The following is a 21,439-nucleotide window of genomic DNA, read 5'->3' on the forward strand; positions in this document are numbered from 1 at the left end:
TTTTATGGATTTCAGCAGCCATGCAGTTGATTCTATTAATAAAAAGATTCTCAAAGGCTCTCTGGAAATAGGTTCAAATGTCATGTCATGTGTACATAATGGCTGGCTATTCAAAAGTTTACAGGCCAGGATCCAGCCTCCATTCAACTAATTTGGACCACAGCCTTTGAAACTGGCAATAATGTTTGCCAGTACTAATTTCTCAAGCTTAACACCTTTAGGCAGATTCTTGGACAGTTAGTTATTCAGTGCATTTTTCCATATGCTGGGAAAGTGGGCAGTGTCCCTGTGCTGCATAATATGCGGGCAAAATATCTTCCAGTTAATCTTGTGTTTAAAGATTTTGGTTGCCAGTTTCTAAGGCCTTAAAAACCAAGAAGGAAGCCACTACTTTTAATTAAGGAGCCTGATTTATGACTATGACCATTAGGAAAAGCAGGACTGTAATGGAAATCTGGACTGTAATACAGCAAGCATCCTTCTGGTTTAGAAGCTGCAGAGATAGAAGAGAAGGAGGCTAGGGATTGTTTGGAAACGGCATGCCCAAGACTCTTGGACAGTCTTTGCCATGCAACACCAAGCTGGATGAGCGGCTGTCAGACAAGGATTGAATAGAACTTGAAGATGCTTGGGATTGCTATCCCTGCTGGCCTTCAGGAAAGGTTGAGGGGAGACTGGCTGTCATTGTTTGAAGGTACTTTGAGGACCCTCCAGGTGTGGTGTCCAATTTGGCATAGATTATACCAAGTGTGCCTTAAGGAAAGCAGGTGGGAGGGACTGTACTGCTGTGCAAAGAAGTTCAGGATACCTTCATGCAGAAGCACCCAAGTTGTTTTGCTCCCCCTGCTGGTAGAAGGGCAGGGGGCAGGGAAGAGAGCTGGTGCTATGGGAAGAGGGTGGCTGGAAACTACACCATTGCTTTTCATCCTAACATTACAGTTTGGGTCCTCCCGGCTTTCAAAATTTCTGGTGCAGAACTTCTCTCACTAATTTCTTATAAAATATAATCCACAGAAACTGGTTCACCCTCACCACAGACATGATTTGTGTTTATTCATAATCATTTAGCACTTACTGAAAAGTCATCATCAGGGAACAAGATGAGGTCTTTGAGATGGTCATTTTCAACATTCTTCTCGATTTCTGCAATGACAGTTTCATAATCCAAAGGCTCCAGAAGTTTGGGTTTTTCTTGCTGAGGAAACAAAGCAGAACACACAAAAAGGCAAGGTTAAGGTTCACCGTCCATCTTTCCCCTCTATTTCACTTGGAGCTGGGTTTCCATTTCCAATATCCTTTCACACAATGGACTTGCTGTGAGATCTGATGCTTTCATGCACAGCATGATGTGGTCAAGCAGAACACACACAAACAAGCAGAGTTGGCCAGTCAAAATGTTCATTATCAGTCCAACTATTTCCTGATAGTTTGTCTGTTCTTGGGCGGGATAATTGTAATATGTAGCTAAAATCCATTTATCCTGCACTGTCACATTAACCTCCTCATTAAGTTCAGGAACTTGCTTGCATTAAAAAAATCATATGAAGCACATTGGCACTGAATATGAGCAATTTTCTTCTAAGTGAATTTGTTGCAGAGTGGCCTATTTTAATTTCTATTGTTTCCATGAGCAATGCAGTGATTCATCCCCCATTACTCTCTTGTGCTTGGCCACATTAAATTCGGGTAGCTTGCTAGAAATAAAAGTAACATTGCTCTGTTTAACTTGGCATTTATCCTGGTCTCTCTGTCAGGATAAACTATTTGGCAGTAAACCCCATACTTTCTCCCAGTCAGCGCTGGATTATACCTTTATAAGCCATCATGGAAGTGCTATTCTTGTTGAAGTGTGATATTAGGCTTTTAAAAAGTACTCAGAAGGAACTTTCAAAAAGAGAAGAATAGGCAAATGTGCAAATGACTCAATATACAATATAGAAAATGGAAAGCTTATTAAGAATGCAAGGACATGCAAGACACAAGATTACACACTGAGGGGATAACAGAACCTTGCTTTGAAGTAAGGGTGGGGGTAAAGAACAGAAATACAGAGTAGGAGGAAAGGAAATGGCAATTGGGATCGTGATGTGTGAGGAATCTAGTTCGGGAGTGAGAATCCACTGAATTTTCTTGGCTTGACTCACTCGGGCCCACTTTCCCTCTGCCCTAAGTCAGGCTTGCACCAAATGATTGTGTGGGTGTCCAGCAGGAAGTGAGTCCCAGAGAATCTGTGAGGCGGGCTTGCCACACACTGCCTGACATGCAAGTTGCATTCTGCATTCACACACATTGCTCAAAGAAGCCTCAAGCATTCCCATGCATTCACAGATTTGATCTTGGCTTGGCTCATTTTCAGTCAGGACCAAGCACAGTGGAACAGGGTTCTGACCTAATCTTCACATTCCCTAATCAGTATCCACCAATGATGGGCTGTATGTGTGGTGTGATTCCTGTCAGCAGGGCTTCTCATTCATTGCAGCTCATCCACTCCTCATCCATTGCCTGCCCTTTAAGATCATCCACTGAGGTCCTTCTCAGGTGACCCCCCACAAAATAGTAAGGAGAGCAGGGACCAGGAGAAGGGCCTTTTCAGTAGCAGCTCCCTGCCTCTGAGAGGCATGCCTGGTGCCATCTTTGTTTCTTTTTGGTGCCAGCTTAAAGTCTTTTTATTTTCCAGATATATTAATAGATAAGGATTAGCTTTTAATGTTGCTACTGCTCCTGCTGCTACTATGCTCTATTTTAACTTTATTATACTTGCTGTGAGTTGATGTTTTTTAGTGGTTTTGTTTACTGTTTCACTGTTTTACCATTATTTTATTGTTTATATGTTTCTTAAATTTGTAAACCACTCAGAGAGCCTGTGGGCTATGGGATGGTGTATAAGTGCACTACATAAGTAAAAAAATAAATAAAAATAAATAAAAATAAATAAAACTTGTCTTTTCAGCTTTATAGGAGCCATCTGTGATGCTGAAATCCAACCCCAAATTGGTTCACTGTCATAGATAGTTCCTATAAAGCTGAAAATAAAAGTTGCAATGGATTAATAGGTCCATGGAGACAACAGTCACCAGCATCCCCAATCAATGAGAAAGAATGGTGTTCACAGAATTCTGTAAGTGGTAAATGGAGCTCCCAGATGACTTTAGTGCATTCTGCTTAAAAAGTGGTTTAAGTCATGAACCTAAACAGAGGAGGCACAAGCTAGCCCTTGATCAGATATTGTCTACAACATGCCCAATATCAAATTAATGGGGCAAAGGGGATGCCCTAGTCTTCACCAAGCCACTATAGAATCAGTTATAGATATTAGTCCAGGGTGTTATATAAAGTGGGGAAGAATCATCTAGTTAGACTATTATAGTCTAGTCACCATAGACTTGAAAGGACTGAGGGAGTCTGAGCATGGAATTCTCATTTGCTTCTCTTTCTCTCTTCCATCCTTCTATCCTCCATCATGAAAGTACCGAGAATAGATGGGGACATAGAAGCATCTTAGGCATGGCCTTCTAAGAGAAACTTCCTGCAATTATAGCCTTGCTTCAGCTGGACTCTTTATACATTACATCCAGGAGTCACACTGAACAGTATATTAATTTCCATAGCATGTTAACCTCCCCTTTTCTTTTACTCAAGCACTTACAGCTCTGATTTGGATTGGGATGACATCACTCTTGGATGGGGGCATTATGCCCCTTCTTCTACACATTTGTTTCTTGAATTTCCCCTACTCACACAGGAAAAAATATCTGATAAAACTCGATATATTTGGATCTCCTATATGCACAAATGGCTGGTTGAAGTCTTAATTGTATCTGAAGGCAACCAACCCTTCTAGTGATGTGTTTTAGAATGCAACCCACCTGCTGGGAATGAACCCTAAGGAGGGCTTTAGTGGCCTCAAACAAGTTGATATCTACGCACTTGAATGACGTACTTTGGTTCAGCAAGAACACAGCATGATCATAGTAAGGGAAATAAGCCATTGTTGTTTATTTCCCCCATTGTACATGCCACTCATATGCTGGCCAGTATCCTTACTCATTTTTGCTGGCACAGTTTATTGTATCATTCAAATCTGGGTGGCCTGGCTTCTTTGAGAAACTCAAATAGCCCAACAACAGTCCATGAGTTGAGGGCTGCTGCCTTCTCAAACATGCCCTGCCGCCCTGCAAGCCATGCCAGCAAGGATAATTAGGGAAACCCAGCTTGCATGCCACTGGCTTAATTACCAAGCCACAGCGACTTGGTAAACTTACCACAATAATGCAAAACATGTCATGGAGAAGCCTTAGAAATGATACTGAGTGTTTGTTCAAATGGTATTGCTTTTCAAGAAACTTAGAATATTTATTTGAAGTGTGCAGAGATGATGCTAGCTGAAATCCAAAGCTGACCGCAGATGCAGTATTTATTATTTATGTCTGATAAAGGAGATAATGAGTGTCTATCCATCTATTTTCTGCTTGTTCCTAGAGTTTTAGCTGACTTTTAAGTTCTAAGATCAAGGTTACTCTTCCTGTCCTGGGTTTGTTGCTGCTTTCTCAAAAAGCATTAGTAAAGAAAAGTTGGCTATATTATGTTACAAACTTGAGAGTGCCTGTAGGGGAAGTGCAAAGTGTACAAAAATCTTGATTTTGGATGGTGATTCTATTCACTTATACAGCAAAGGCAAAGTAGTTTTACTGAAATCACTGTAATCTATTTATAGAGTTCACATTTCTTATTTCTACAGCACTTTCTATTCTCCAGAAAGCATTGCTTTTCTTATTCTCAATTTGTGTGACTCTGCTTCCAATGGCAAAATAGTTTCCCCATCACTTCTACCCACCCATTGACTCTGTCACCACCACATTCACATCTTCCTATAATACTTTTTCCAGGGCTTCTTTAGACCTCCCCTGTAAAGGCAGAAAAATGGAGAGTCTACCAAAATCATGAATAAATATTGTTATACTCAGTGATTGAAATAGCAGCTTTTTAACTCTGTTACTAAGATGTCTCATCTGCTAGAGATCTTACTATGAAAACAAAACATCCACGGCCATATGACTTGGCTCATATCTCTATCAATTGAAATGAATTAAATGCTTGACTGCCCATGCATTGGTTCAGGAATTCCTCCCAAAGACTGCAGGATCATGTGCTAGATAGATCTGAATCAGATTGTGTAAACTATTTCAACATATATCATGTCTTTCCCTAGCAATATGCTGTCAGGAACTGAAGCAACGGACAGTGAAAGGAAATAGATTTCTCCTGTGTGTAAATGATAACAAGTGCTTTAGCATCAGCGTTGATATAATACCCAAAAATAATGCAAGTTCAGAAGAATTCTGCATCTCCATTCCAACTATTGATAGCTTAATCCACCTATAACAGTTTGTCAGTACAAAACTTCACCAGTACATTGAGGATGGCTGCCACATAATGCAATGTTCATGATATGACCCTACACAATTCAGATACTCTGTGAGCTGCGTTCTCTCTCATACCATATCTCCCCTTGAGATGGGAGTTTGGAGGAGTTAGCCTTTGCATAATCAAATGTTATTGCTCAAGAACCACATCAAAGGGTCTTTGGATTGTGCTGTGGACAGAAGGACTACTCACCTACAGGGCTAAGATCACAGCAAAGTATCAATTAGTGCCCCTTTATACAATCGTGTGAATTGAGAGACAACTGTTGCCCTGAGTAGTGATTCAGGGTTGAACAAGGTGTCAATAGCTAAACAGGAATCTAAATCCAGATCTTACCAGAGTAAATCAATCACTCTATTTCTACATTAGGGGTGGGCAGAAGGTAAAGCTCCATGTGGTTTGGACTTCAAGTCCCAGTACCCTGTCACTTGGCCAATGATCAGGAATGCTGTGAATTGAAATCCAAGACAGTTGGAGATCTACTTTTTGCCCATCCCTGCCCTACACTGTATGGTGCCGGTTCCTGTCCTCTCGCACAGCTCCCATTAATTTCATCTGGCTTGTTGCAAACTCTGTGAAGCACTGGGGAGTTGCTTTCAGAGGTAAGAGCCTATCTTGGTCATAGAGATGGTTCTCCAGCCATATAATGCCAACAATGAGTGAAAGTTAAGACAAATGGTAACACTGCTTTTACAGGTTAGAGACATGACTTATGTTTGTCTTATTAGCTTATGCAATAGAATCACAGTATCTTAGGGTGTACCTGAACCTCTAAAGAATCCAACTCCATTTTATTTAAATGAGGTAGTCAAGTGCTGAGGTCTGTTTGTGCCTACCAATTTCTTTCCTCATGATCCCTGAATGCTCCCTACTGTAGGACACTTTTCCTACTGGTCAATGGCTATTTTTGGTGCTACAGATAGGCAAGTATAGCTTAAAGTGCATGGCAATTTGTTTTACAGGACATAAACTGCTCAGTTCCTCTTCCAAAGTCTCAATCCAACTGACGTTAGGCACTGTTTGACCCCCACTAAAGCTAATGCAACCAATCTAGTACATCCACTTAAAAGTGGGGAAAGCATACTCTACTAAGTGTTAGGAAGGGAAAGAGCTGAGTAAAGTAAAAAAAGAAGAAGAAGAAGGGGGAGGAAATCCCCTAATGCACAGTATGTAAACTGTTAAGCTCCATCTCAACCTTGGCACCAAGAGAACAAGGTGCAGAACCTCTGGCCCGTGAGTTAAATGTACTCAACTGAGAGCCAAATGTGTTTCCCAGAAGGCCATGTTCCTTTGCCCTGGACTCACCCCCTTTCCCTTGACTGCCAATTGGCTTTTATGTGTTCGCCTCCCTCTTCTAAAAGATTGGTATGCATGTGCATTAAAGAGCATTTACATTTTACTTTACATAGCTCCTTCCCTTCCTAACACTTAGTAGGGAGTGCTTTGAAGTGTCTGTCTAGTTACTGGCAGTACGTGCTTTAACCTACAAGTTGGTATTATTGTTGGCATTTTGCCAGCATCCCCTTTGCTATGACCTGTCCACCACTGAAACGTAGGCTTCATGCAAACGTAGGCTTGCATGATTATCCAAAACTCAATTCAACCCTTGACTGAAAGAGGTTCAATACCCTCGCTGTACTTTCCTGTCCTGGTGCCCTGCAAATGTTTTGGACTACAACTCTTGGCATTCCTGACCATAGGCCATGGTGGTAGGAAATGAAGTCCAAAACATCTGGAGGGCATCAGGTTTGGGAAGACTGCTGTAGAACTTCAAACAAAGTGACCTATTTGTGGTACACGCAGCTTCCAGGATAGAGAAAATAGTCTTAAATTGCCTTAGAATGAGAAACCTTGTCCAGAACACTGAGTATAAGCAAGATGCTTATGCACCATTAAGGTCAACAGGACATAAGGAGCTTTATTGTGCCCGGAACGGACTAAGTTCATACCAGGTCTAAGAGGTTCAATCACTTGGGTTAACAGGCGATTTTGCAACTTCCCTAGTCCCAGTACACTGAATTACCAAAAATTCTTTGTAATCCTTAAAGTTTACAAAGTTATGGAAGAACAAATTTTATTCTTTGCAAAGGTGATAGTTTTGGAATTTACAAACCCACAGCATTCACACACAGACACAGACAATACTTTCATTTTGAACCGCATTGTGGGAGGGGCTTTCCTGGCATTTGTAGTGGAAACCCTTAACAGTGCTTCTGAGGGTATTAAAGTTTACACATCTGTAAACTCTGTTTGTCATAAAACAAACAGAAGCGTCTCAAAGTTTGAATTAGGGCATTTCTTCCTAACAATGCTTGCTGGGAGATCTGTAACTGAGCTAGGCAAATTGAAAGCTTTTAACAGTCACAGGATTGTCTCTCCTGAATTTAATTTGTCTGGTTCTCCTGGAAATGAACCAATTAAGCAATTTCTGTGCCAAGACTGAATGGTGCACGATTGGATTTTATAATGCTTTTTTGATATTTGCTAGCTCAAATGACTAATGAATTACATTAGCTAGATGCAAATGATGATGTGACTATAAAAAGAGGCACTCACCAGCATGCTCCTACTATTACACTCAATTTCTACAGACCATTTATTTACTGGACTACAAAATGGAGACTTCCATATTCATTCTCAACAATAATGCTATCTTAGCATGCACCTGGGCTGAGCAAGTGCCAGAACTGGAGAGAATTTTCACTACAATCTGCAGTTATAAAATATCTACGTTCGCTTCAGTGAGATACAGATTGTTAAGCATTCTGTAAGGTCCTGCCTCCTACAACCTTTCATTGTTTGTTCTAGTCACAGCATTGTGACTTTTCCAACAACAATGACTAAAAATATCCTCGTAATTGATTTCATAGAAACAGACACAGTGCATCTCTTGCCTGAGGTTTCAAAATTTGACCACACTCAGAGAATAAATTTAGTACATAGCACTTCTTTGGAGCACTGGGGCAAAACAGTTTCTATATAGCATCTTCAGATGCAATGTAAGTTGACTAAAACATTTCTGGGTTAGGCATACAACATTCATATAATCCAGAGTAAATATACAGAAAGTGGATCTTTACCAATATGAATTTTTTCCTTCATTCTAGAGCTGAATCTCTCATGTTAAGGGGGATTAAAGGGCAAGTCTCAAATGCCCACAGAACAAGTGTTCTACCAGGGGAAAAAAAAGCCAATTAAGTTTGTGGCGCCAGAATGCCATAATGATCAAAGTGCAGGACAGAGAGTCAGAAGATCTGGGTTCTAGTTCCCATTTGTCTATGAAACTCACTGGCCAGACCCTGGCTGTCAGCCTAGTCTACCTCACAGGGTTCTTGTGAGAAGAAAATGGATAAAAATTGGACTTTGCAAGCTGCTTTGGGCTCCTCCAAATAGGAAAAGGGGCAGTATATAGCTATAATAATAAATAAAATGAATTCATGCTGCACTGCAACAATTATGTTGAGTTCCCCATAGCAGCCTTAACAGCCCTCCAAATAGGGATGCTTTCAGCTTTCTCTCGCATTTCCTTTTAAAAGTTCAATATTTTTTCCTCCATTTTGAACATGAAAAATAATGGGGAATTTTAGTTCTTGTCAAAAGCACACAGAACAAAATTTTCTCCCATCTGCACTACTTTAATAGGCATTGCTATTTCCAGCATGAGGAGGACCATACTATACCATACTATACCTGCCCGCCCTGTCACTGTTAAAGTTCAGGAACCTGCCAGGAAAAAAATAAAGTGGTGGCAACCATAATTTAGCACAGAAACATAATTAAATACACAGGAATGCAAACACACGCTTCTAAAGCATTCAAAGGACAAGCATGCAAAGCCCTCTGCCTGGAAGTACAGTTTTTGGGCAGTTTTCCTTTCTTCTGTATTTGCATATTTTAAGAGCTTAAGTTCCTTCCATACAATTGAAGAAGACATTTGTGATGCCTGAACCAAATGAAATTCTCAGGCATTCCAAAAGGGTTATCACCCTATGGAATACCAGTAGAGAGCTCAGAGAGTGGAAGGATGAAGACAAGCTGAAATTCTCGCTGTATATTTTTGGAAGTGATTGTGGGTTACCAGATGCTCACTTTGGAGGCTAACCTCTATGTTCCAATACCAGGACTGCACCTTTGGTTCCTGGATGCTGAACCACACCCCCCATCATCCTCAGACAGCATGATCAGGGATAATGGCATTTGTAATCCAACAACACCTGGGGACAGCCAGGTTTCCCCTTTGTACGTTCAAAGCTACAAATCATTCTTTGGTAAAAGCTCTTTATTCTCCAAAGTACACCCAGTAAGTACAATCACCACAGAATCAGTCTCCAAGCATGCACAGAGCAGTTTGTTGAACCCAGCCTAGCAATTACTTCTGAGATCCCTCCTTTGTAACCTGGGGACCTTTCCCTTTTGGAGGTGGGTAAGTCTCTTCTCCATACACTGACCCTCTAGCTAGCTAGTCCTTCTATCCCAGTGCTGCTTCATGGGGTCAAGAGTCACACGAGCTTCGGCTAGCTTCTGGTGCTCCTGTCCCATGCCCTCTCCTGACAGTTGTAGAGCCTGACTAGTCTCAGAGTTTGCCCAAACAGTTTATTTATTTAATACATAAATAAACACAAAAGTTTAAGCCGACTTGAGAGAAGCCCCTCCATTTCTCCCATCTCAATGGTGCCCAGTTTCCTTTCCATCTGCAGAGCCCAAACCTTCTGCCCTTGAAACTCATGCCAAGCACAACTGTCTCTTTCAATCCCAAAGGGGCCAAGCCTGGGCAATGGTGAAATAAGAAAATCTATTGAAAGCATGACACTCCATCTATTAATTCAAAAGTAAATTTCACTGAAGGATGGGAAAGAGCTATTGGGGTGACCCACTATGACATCCCAAGACATTCCAGGCACTGCCTGCCTATGTGCCCAACAAAAGAGTGAGGAGACTACCAGCATGTACGCACAGAAATCCCCTCAAGTGGAACAGAAATGAGATCAATGGTGTTGTACAAGGCCCATGCAGCAATAGAGAAGTGCACACACAGAGTCTAGCAAAAGCAGAATAAGATGCAGGGAAGCAAACTCACGTCCAACCCACAGTTATGAAGACTAGAAACCTGAACTGCTCTGAATTGTTGAGATCAGCCAAACAGCTGCAGAACAAAAAGAAACCCACAAGAATAAGCTATTTGAGAATTACATCCTCAAAATTCAATTTTCATCAGGAAATGAAAATATAGTGGGCCTACCATGGGGGAAAGCAGAACACAAACAAACTATCAGCTTCTCCTTTTTACTCTACTCATAGGCCTACTGCAAGCCAAAGCAAAAGAGACAGACTTATCTTCTGTAAGAGCTGTGTATACTTTCCATCTGTGAAAGCCGAAGTAACGACTTGTTGGGAGATTTGGAACAGACAAAAGTACTTTTTCTATGCAATGAATAGAAAGACTGTGGAGTTCTTTGCCATGGAAAGTGGTAATGGCCACCAATCTGAATGACTTTAAAAGGGCACTGGACAGATTTATGGAGAAGGAAGGTATCAGTGGCTACTCCTTTGCTGGCTGCATGCTACCTCCTTTACCAGAGGTGGCATGCCTACCTACACCAGCTGTTGAGTAGCTTGGGCAGGAGGGGGTCTTGCACCCATCCTGCTTGAGGGATCCTCTGAGCACTGCTTTGCCACTGTGTTTATGGAGTGCTGGACTAGAAGGGCCTTTGGTCTGATCCAGCGTGGCTTTTCTCATGTTCTTATATTCTTATGTTCCAAGAAAAAAGTTCAGGAAATGCATATCCTGCTTTCAATGATAAATAAAGGCACAGTCCTGCTACTCAAAAGACTCCAAATTTAGAAGTTTCTAAGATGTCTACAACCTACCAGGCTGAATAAAGCCAGCAGTGTAGCAGAAGCAATAGAATTGATCTTTACCCCTCTACTCATTCTCTGAACTCCCAGCCTTTTGCTAGATGGGCTTTGAGTCCATCTAGAGAGGGCACTTTGAAAAGAAGCAAGATTGTACCCTTTCCAGTTTCTTTCTCTTCCCATCTCCTGGGATGCCCCCTTCTCCCCTCTCTCTAACCATGGAGAGGCAACTGGTACTCTTCGCTCCACGTCTGCAGAGAGAAGAAGAGACTGGCTGTCACCAACCTCAGAAAGGTTTTTCTGATTCTGCCCATGAACAATAAAATTGCACTCTCCAACTGGTTTTTATATTGCTTTTAAAAACATTTCTGTTTCATATGCTAATGTTTGCTTTGGTGAGGGATAGGTTTACGTTTGGTGAGGCCAAAACCATTTTTAGTTCCCCAATATGTTAAGACGTAATGTTGTTTTAAAATGGGTTTTATTTCTGATGCTGTGTTTTATTATTGCATTACTGTCCTGAGACTCTGGTGAAAGGATGGGGTACAAAAGCTTTGAATGAATGAATGAATGAATGAATGAATGAATGAATGAAATGGGTGCAAGAGAATCATTGAGTTACATTAGAGTCAAGAAAATACCAAATACCCTACCCTTAGAGTTGTAGTTCATGTACCCATAATACAATACTGTCATGTCTGGACATTTTTGGGATTAAGCAGTATTCTAGTGAACTCTGGCTGATCTCTCCGGCCTGATTCCTCTTTGGGTGGGGGCTGGGGTTCCCTCTATCTCTGGTTTGCTTTTCATGCCATCCATACCTGGGATTATAGCTTCTCTCTCCCCAAACAATTCAGAGTGCAAAGCCAACGACAAACCAAGATGTATGATTCTGGATTGTTTGGATGTTGTTCAGATGCTTCAGTAAGCTAACTAAAAGTCTGTAGATTTTAGCTGAGGAACCAAACAAGAACCATCAGATGATTTGGACAGCATATTTGGACATTTTGCTTCACCCAGGCAAGCCAGGGTTTTCTGGAATCCTTGCTTATTGTAGCACTTGAACTGAGACTGTGTGTCTTTCATTGTCTGATCTACTATTATTTTTCACTGCCAGAGGGTGGAAAACATAAATTGCAATGATGTCACACAGAGAGAAGAAAGAATAAAATACGTACAAGGTAAGCATTTTCTGTCTTTTTTTCTTTTTAATTTAGGCTAAAAGTCCAAATTCTACATCAACTATCACATTTACCACAACCAGACTCAAAGAAGAGGAAAGACTGCTTATTATAGTCCTGTCTTTTGACACCAAGGACATTCCACAAGACTGCAGGAATAGGATTGCCCTGAAACTGCCTCGTGTTCACTGATATCACATTAATGCTTTGTGAAACCGAGGATTAATTGCTTCTTTCAGCAACCTGAATTTGCTAGGGAAGTGCAAGGAAGCTTCAGGGTTGGGAGAGTTAAATTGGCCATGCAGGTATCACCTCACAGCAGCATAATTGGAAGAGAAAGAGGTGCATGCACTTTGGTCCCCAGGAGGAGAGTAGATTTAAAAGTCAACAAGCTTTTTATAATCAAGAGTTGAAAAACAGTAATACAAGTATAAATCAATATAGCAGCATTCTGCTATGAATCAAATAATTTCAGTTGCCACATTCTCTCCCATTGTTAGCATGTATCAGAATTCTGAAACACTCTAAATGATATATATCTTGCAACTAGACTCCTGAGATTGCACTTAGGTGTCACTTTTAAGTAGGTTTAAATTTAAACAGCATGCACTTCAGCCATATTATCTTCTTTACAGGGAATGCCTGCAAAGCAGTTTCATCTGCTTTTGCCTGTGTTTTGCTCTAGTTACACTAATGCTGATCTCAAAAAAATCACAAGGTGTAAGAACCTATCTGAGCATTCGATACAGTATTCAGTTCTTAAAAGGGATTGTGGCTATCTATGCCAAAGGCTTAAAACTGAATGAGAAGCTATTAGCTTTTTCAATTTTAGCTATTATCACCGGTCTACTGGAATAATTTTTAACGAAGCAACAACAACAACAAAATAAAGACGGTAGCAGTCAGTGAGATGGTTCTTTAGGTGAAGCCATTGACGGCCTAAGAGCAGAACAAGGGTGTGGTTATTAAATAGCAAGTGCACAGGCCGCAGTTGGGTAGTAGTACTAGCTGCAGAAACCTCAGTTTCATTTTGCACTGCAAAAAGGTTCTTCCTTGCTCCACATTATTGCCATGCAGCAGGCACCAGTGTTCTTGCAAAGTGATTCACCTCACTGGCAACCATCAAATAGAAGCACTTTCAAGGCTTGGGATGACAAATCATCAGTTCCATTTCTGTTGACAAAAAGAATCCAGTAAAACACACCCAGTTCACACCACACACAGCATAAATAAAGGTTAACCACTGCAGTTATGACAAGCTATTCTGCTTATATTATAAAACTGTATTCAACAAAAATAATTTAAAAAGGGAATGATGCTGAATTATACTATGCATTCTGTTATGCTCTTATAGTCACATTCACTGTGGGTTGTCAAATGACAGTAGGCATGTCATGAACAGAGCAGATTGGAGCCAGGGGTCAGACTAGATGGCCTGGTCTGGACTAGATGGACTGGATCCCTTCTGACTCACTCCATTTCTATATTTCTGTGATATCTGCAGGTGTTCTGACAAAAAGAAAGGAAAAAGGCTAACTGCACACTGACAGCAGATGTGCCTCTGGGACAGGTATTTAATGTGCACCAGTTGTGAAATACTAGTGGGAAGCCATAGACTATGAATTACAGAAATAACATATCAGAAATCCCAGTTTTAAGTACTTTCCTGGAGGCTAACCATGCCATTGAAAAATACACTGACAGATGAGCATGCCATGGTGACAGCACCTTAATTTGTCCTCACTGAAGAGGAAGAAAATTCTGATACACTGTATACCAGGCCTAGGGGAAAGAAGCACCATGTAACTATTATATTATTTTATTATTTTATTTTATTTAAGTTTCTGTATACTGTCCAACTACCCTAGTCTCGGGATAGTTTTAAAATAAAAACAGAATAAAATGAAGCATCACATCCAATAAATAAAACAAATATTAAAACCTAATCAGATTCACCTAATGGGTGAATAAAAAGGTTTTAACCTGGCACCAAAAAGAATACAGAGTCAGTCCCAGGTGAACCTCTCTGAGGAGTGCATTCCATAGCTGGGGCACCACCACAGAGAAGGCCCTTCTCTGGGTAGCCACTCTTCTGATCTCCTTCAAAGAGGGCTCCTGAAGAAGGACCTACGCACCAGATCTTAAGGGGCACGAAGACACATAGGGAAGGAGATCCAATAGACACATAGGGAAGGTAGCCAATGTAGATGGTACAGGACCAGCATTATATGTGAATACCTGCTGGTTCCTGCTAACATCCTCGTTGCTCTATTCTGAACCAATTGAAGTATTAGGACTGTCTTCAAGGGTACCCCCACAGAGAGTGCATTACAATAGTCCAGTCAGGAAGTTACCAGAGCATGGGTCACAATTTCTAGGCATTGCTCATCCAGGTAAGGACACAGTTGATGGATCAGCTGAAGCTGAAGGAAAGCGCTCCTTGCCACTGCCGCCACCTGAGCCTCCAAGGACAGCTACTTCAAGCAATGCTTTCAGCAATCAGGATATGGCATTCACAAAAATAATGGAGCCATACAAAACATTCTGTCTGGCACAGCCTTTCTGCAGTGCAACTAGAGGCACACAAAAACAAACAGTTCTGAAAGGGGCACAGAGCATCCTCATATTTCCATGAAAAGGTCCATCAAGCCAATTCAATGAGGCATGATGACTATTTCTGTGCAGCCAACATCTGCCCACATAGCATCTGCATGCATACAAGCTATCCTCCACACAGCTATCTTCTTCATGAAATTGGGGTGTCCATTTCTAACAGAAACCCCTTTCTTACAAAAGCAAAATTAGGAATCCTTAGCAATGAGCAACACGACCACATTTTATTAGGTCAAGTGGATGACAAACTGGTCACAGTGCCTGTCAAATAGCACTAAAATATTTCTGTAGCAAGACTGGGAGAGATGAAATATCTAGATTCATAAAGAATGAAAACTCCTCTGGACTCAAAATTTACTAAGCAAATATTTTACAATTCCTGTGACTATGAAGAATGATTTAGAAGCAGGGCAGTAGGAATCCAGCCACCCACTACCCACCCCAAATTCCAACAATCTGTTTAGAAATCTAATCTGTTTACCAGGTATGACCACATTCTGAGAGCAGAATACAATAAGTAGATTAAACATATGTATGTAATGCTTATTATTCTTCATTTCTGCAGTTTTGAAAAGCCAGAATTTCCAGAGTATTTAGCCAAAGTACAGTAAAGATGGGCAGGGCTCCTTTCCCATTTCACAGCTGAGCACGGCCTTAATTTACACTGTCACCCCCACCTGCCCACATCCTTGTCTTCCTCCAGGTTCAGAGTTGCAAATTTGATGGATGCAGAAGCGCTGGAAACTGCTTTATATCAGGTGCAGCAAGTATGTCTATTTCGACAGCAGCTCTCCAGTGATTCAGGTAGAGACTTTCCCAACATCAGTCACTTATGCCTGGAGATGCCAGGTATATGAAACTTTTTGTATGCAAAACATGTACTGTGCCACTGAAGGAGTTCCCCCCAAAGGTCTCTCATCTCTTTAATTTTATTTAAATGTCTCCACATGACCAAAAACACAGTGCTTTGGAGGAAAAATGCTCATTATGGTACTCGTACACCATCTAGCAGTGATTGCTTTTTCTTTATACAAGTTTAGCTCATGTAGCCCTGATTTGTATTGGAGCTACTTTTCATTGAGAGGACAGGATTAAACTTTCACATACCCCATTTCTCCCCAAATTCTCCTCTCAGGGAGTTTGTAAAAGCAAAAGTATCAATTGGCATCAATGCAAGTTTTTGTTTTCTTTTGTTAAACCCTTTGCAATAGGGTGGGTAGAAATGTTCAGGAAGCCATTTTACCCAGTAAGTAATCATTGAATCAATTCTCATTTCCAAATCAGCTAGGTAGAGATGAAGCAGTAGCAAGCATGCTGCCTCCATCTGACCTGGAATCAACTAGGAGATTAACAAATGAACAACTGAAAAGAAATACGCCCATTAGTTTTGTATGTCATTCATTATGAAAAGAATGGCACGGTAACCACAAAGAGTAAATCTCTCATTACTATTATTACTTCTCTCTTTCCCTTTTTTCTTCAAGAGATGGACAAATGAGGATATCTAAAAGCAAATGTAAGATGAAAAAACTGAATTAAAACTGATTTTGTACGGTAGAGTTTAACTGAAATGTGTTGAAATCTTGATGCCCAATTCCACTAGTAGCACAACCACCAACTGACTGAGTCAACTTGCTTTATATGGGGAGATCAGACACGACTCCTAGCCTGAGTTTGGCTTTCTCTCCAACGGCTCAAATGGAGAATTGCTTGAGAAAGGAACGAGATGAAAGAAAAGTATACATACACAGCTCCACCTATGGATATCTCGATTTACTCGTTTATATGTCCTTCTCTTCTTCCAGCGGTCACTGGCTTCCCGTTTAAACACCTTCCCTCGAAAGCTCATTGTACCAGCAGAAAAATCAAACAGCAACGACATCCATGTTACAAAAAGAGTTCCTTTAACTTTGTGACTATACCAGCCTTAGTGAAGTAAAGATTTCAGTTGTGCTTGTGTAGAGGAAGTGCTCTGTGTCTATATATTCAGACCAAAAAGCCCCAACATGCTCATTACTTCCTGTGAGCAATGCGGTGCTTTAAGAAAGATGGGGTTGGGTGAGCCAGAAATAAACTCTTCATCGCGCTTTTCATGCTTGCTCATAAGAAAACCCAGTTTTAAAAAAACAAGACAGAAAACTATGATTAAGAGAAAACTTGCTACTTCCACTCAATTAGTAATTCCAGCTTTGGAAACAGTAACCCCCCCCCCCCGCCCCAGTTAGGAAGTAGAGAGAGTCTTGAGATGCCCGTGACATCATCTTATAGCCCTGCTATGGATGACAATGACTGGACTAAGACAAGACAACTGCATGGACTTTCTGCACCATGATTGTCTTGGCTGAACAGCAAGATCACTAATGAGTTATGTCCGTATTCACTGCTTTTTGCCCTCTCTAGGACCCTTAAAGGACTCTGCTGACTTGCTGGAGTATGAGCTTACCCATTTGCTTTTCTAATCTCCAAACCTTAGTAAGAGCTGTCACTCTTCATTCTGGAGACTTACAGCTGTCATCCAGAAATAAAACATGCAGAAGATCCTCATCAGAAATTACCACCAAGCCCTCAGGGAAGGCCATTTCATCTAAATCAGCAGTTCCAAAATGTTTTCAGTCACAGAACCCAAGTATTTTTCCCACAGAACTGTAATTCTGTCCCTGATTTTTACTAAGCATTGTGAACCCACAATGTTCTTCCTTTTTTCATCTGCTCCTATTGCCTGAGTGCTTTGCATAATGTAGTAGGTTTGAAAATAAAGAGAAAATAGACATTTTACCCCTCCCCTTAAAAATCCTTAAGGCTCAAGTGCCCTTTTTTAGGTACTGTATGTGTGTGTGTGTGTGGGGGGGGGGGTGGATGTGGGGGTGGATACCGTAACATAGAGATTGCAACATTTCAAAAAAAAAAAAGTTTGAACATTTATTGTAAAAATGTCAACAAGAAAAAGATTTTATCTCTGAAAGGATACACACAATGCAACACACAGAAAAACCTAAGAGCAATGTGGTAATAAGATACCCAGGGATAAACACATCCAGCTAACCTAAATAGACTGTGGCCCTGCTTTATCAAAGTTCGTTCCCACAATTAATTGTCCTGATCCCGACATTCCCTTAACCAGTTCTCCAGTTGTGGAAGCCCTCTTTGTTCTAGAATTGTCATGAGCAAGTGTCCCTCTTGCCTTTTCTCTCCAGGAACCCAGGTGAGACTTAAGAAGCACAGTCCTTTTATTAAAGCTTAACGGGATACAGAATAGTATACATCAAATTAGTATTCTCCCTGGGAGATGGGAGAAGCATCTGTCCATGTTCAATACAATGAAAAGTTGAATCCAAACTGAAACTTTCCTTCCCTCTGTGTCAGAATGAGTCTGTCCCCAACTTCAGCTGGGTCCTGCTGCTGGAGGCAGGAACGCCAGACACGTCTTTATTGGCCTGCTCACTTCACCTGCCACCTCTTGACTGGGCCAAGGCACATCCCCTGCGTCTCCCGAAAAGCACCCCTCCTTTTCCAAGGTGGGCAGGGTCTCATGCTCTGTTGGAGAAACTTGGAAAAGTCATCTGTACTGCTCCACATCTCCACCTCCTCCTCAGAATCAGCCAAATCTGTCTGAGCAGAGTCCAACATGTGAGGACCTGGGCAATCTCTCTACAGGGATTCTGCTCTTTACCCTGATATTTCTGATCCTTCTTTTTCTTTCTCTTAAATTCTGTTTTTTTTCCTCCCCCCACCCCCAAACCTCTCTCTGCTTAAGGCTTTTCAAGCTAGTTCTTTCCACAGTCCAAGCTATCATGTGATTAATCTCTTGATCATCTTGATCCTAAATCCCTATCATCCAGGTAGATTTCTATGACAACCCTTAATGCTAAGTATTATCCTAAATTTGAATGAGTAAATGAAGGCATTAACAACAAAATACATTATTATTTACTGGTGGTAACCAATACCCCATCTATTATATAACCACTGGATATTTCTTTTCAGTTTTCAGTATACTTTATATGACTTCAATTTTCATATATAGTCTGAGGTTCTTTCAAGAGGAAGTGCAGGTAATACACATGAATAGTTTGGGTGTGTAACCAAAACAATTCAAGTACCATGTTAAAACATAGTGCAGGGACTTTTCTTGAATGAGTATTTCCTCTTTGCTGAAATATATAAAATAAACTTAAATTAGATATTTGCTATGTTATCAGCACTTCATTAGCATCTTACTCAGTAATTTCAAAATAAGAGAATGCATTATATGCAAATATTTTGCTTTCTGGGTACACAAAGTTGTCTTTATGAGATGACCTCCACTCCCACCCCAACAAATGCCATTTAATGAAATAGTTTTCATCTTGAAGATGCACTATGATATCAACAAAATGTGGTATTAGTGAATTTATCAGGGCCATATATTTTGAGATAAGTTGAAATGCCTCCTGGTGATCCGGTGGAAAATCCCCACTGACCTCAAGTACCCTAATTAAATGGATGTCATTTTGGAATTCTAAAAAAATCCCATGAAGATCAAATAGATGAATTGTCATATTGATTTTGGTGGTTTGTTCATAGAAATAGATGAGTCACCCCAAACTGCAAATTTATAGGATACTATGTTAGAAAGAAAAGTAATTATTTTGGCTATGCTTGCTTTCATTCTATTTATGCTTGCATGCAAACTGTTTAAACTATCTTACCCTTTCAGCCTTCTCTGGTTACTGTACTGTGAACTTCCACTTTCTCCTCTCCATCAGGCTGTGGGTGTGCTCGGTATCCCTCTGACTTTAATTGGAGTTCCTTAAAAGGCTAGGGCTGTGAATAGGTTGCTTTTTAGTGTCTATGGAATAGTTTTAATCAATTAGTGGACTTACATGACACACTAAACCAGCTTGTCATCTGAACCTGCCCCCCTCCCCACAAAGTTACTTTAGGGTTGCTAAGAAGCTACCTCCCCAAAGCCACAGCTTACTCTAGAGTTCAGCAAACCCTCAGCTACTTGCTTCATCTGACTCTGTACCCTAACCCTAAGCTGTGCCTTAGCAAGCCATGGTCAAGCCAAAAACTACAAAGCCTCTTGGCAAGAGTGACAAGCACTCTGGCCAAGGGGTTCTAACTGATGGCAACTGTGCCCAGTTGGAATCTTGTGGTATCCATAGCCAGCAGCTGAAAGAGTTGCCTGCATGGCCAAGCAGGGTGTGGAGAGGTACGCTCCATATCATTCCATCTCTTAAGAAGGTGTTCAACTACACCATGACTGTTTCACCGCTCTGCCAGCAGGGGGGGTGCAGCCCATGGCAGGGTGTGAGTACACTCAAACCAACTACCTCCTAGGGAGCAGGCAGCCAATCAGAGTATGCGTCACTCACCAGTGTAGAATGGGACCCTCTGCTTGCCTTCATCATGTTCCACCACATTTCTTCCCTGTCTATCAACAGTGGGGAAAAGAGGCATGTTCCCCCTGCTTAGAAAGAACAAGCCATTTCATGCTGGAGTACGGCTCAGTTGTATGGTGGCTGTGCTGGATGATGGGTAAGGACAAGTGGGGAGTCTCTCACAGCTGCCCCAAAGTGTCTCCTGGGCATTTTCTGGCAGCCATCACCCCCTCTCCCCACTCACCACCTCCCTGTGTTCCCATATTATCCCCTAGAGTACCAGGAGGAGGACCAAGGGGGAGGACGGGAGAAGAGGTCCTTAATCCTGCTGTCTCGGGCACAGGACAACCCCTTGAAAAACCACGGTTTAAGGTTAAAATTTCCAAAGGTGGCAGAGTACTGGGTGAACGTGTTCAATATCTTGAACTGGTTGAAAAACAAGGAATTGGACACACAATTTCATGTGTAGGGTAAATAAATGAATACAATGTAGTCAGAACCACAGTGGACTTTCCCACCTTTCTAGAAGCTCTCTTGCCTTTTTAATAACTTAAGGCACAAACGCATACATATTTAGACAGAAAAAAGTCCTACAACTCTGAGCGTGGTCCAGCAAGCATGCTGTGGATATGGGAGAAATCTTTTTGATGGTATGAATCTGGGCTTGGCTACCCTGGACCTGGTCTGATTTTTCAAAGTTGTGACTTCAAGATCCTGGTGAGTGTGCCCAGTGTTCACGTGGTGCTCACCAGGAATTGACTTCCATGCAAATGCTGCACATGCAACATCCCTCTTCTGCATCGTGTGCAGCAGTTTTTGTGTTGCACGTGACATGGAAGATGTGATGTGGAAGAAGGCTGCTGGTGGCACGATCTTTGTCCCATGAACAATTGCGTACTTCTAGTCAGCACAGTTTGCTTTAGGACAGGGTCAAGCACAAGGGGAAGTCCATGAATGCTAGAGGGGTGGATTCAGCAGAACTTTGTTGGAGCACTAATTGTGGGG

General features: G+C 41.4%; 1 protein-coding gene across 6 annotated transcripts in view; it reads right to left on the reverse strand.

The window, feature by feature from the left end:
- The window catches only part of DOCK10 (dedicator of cytokinesis 10), a 197,028-nt gene that overhangs the window by 106,341 nt on the left and 69,248 nt on the right, over positions 1-21,439 (reverse strand). For 4 of the 6 annotated variants that reach the window (XM_044432860.1, XM_044432857.1, XM_044432858.1 and 1 more), the window contains exons 1-2: positions 16,819-16,980; positions 1,076-1,195 (exon numbers count right to left, since the gene is read on the reverse strand). In XM_044432860.1, coding sequence (XP_044288795.1) covers positions 1,076-1,195; positions 16,819-16,953 — 255 coding nt within the window. In that variant the 5' untranslated portion in view covers positions 16,954-16,980. Of the gene's footprint in view, positions 1-1,075; positions 1,196-16,818; positions 16,981-21,439 lie in introns of those variants that run through there. The other 2 variants (XM_044432859.1, XM_044432856.1) reach the window with 1 other exon arrangement.

This window comes from Varanus komodoensis, unplaced genomic scaffold, assembly GCF_004798865.1.
Source record: "Varanus komodoensis strain SLA01 unplaced genomic scaffold, ASM479886v1 scaffold25, whole genome shotgun sequence".
NCBI classification, from domain to species: domain Eukaryota; kingdom Metazoa; phylum Chordata; class Lepidosauria; order Squamata; family Varanidae; genus Varanus; species Varanus komodoensis.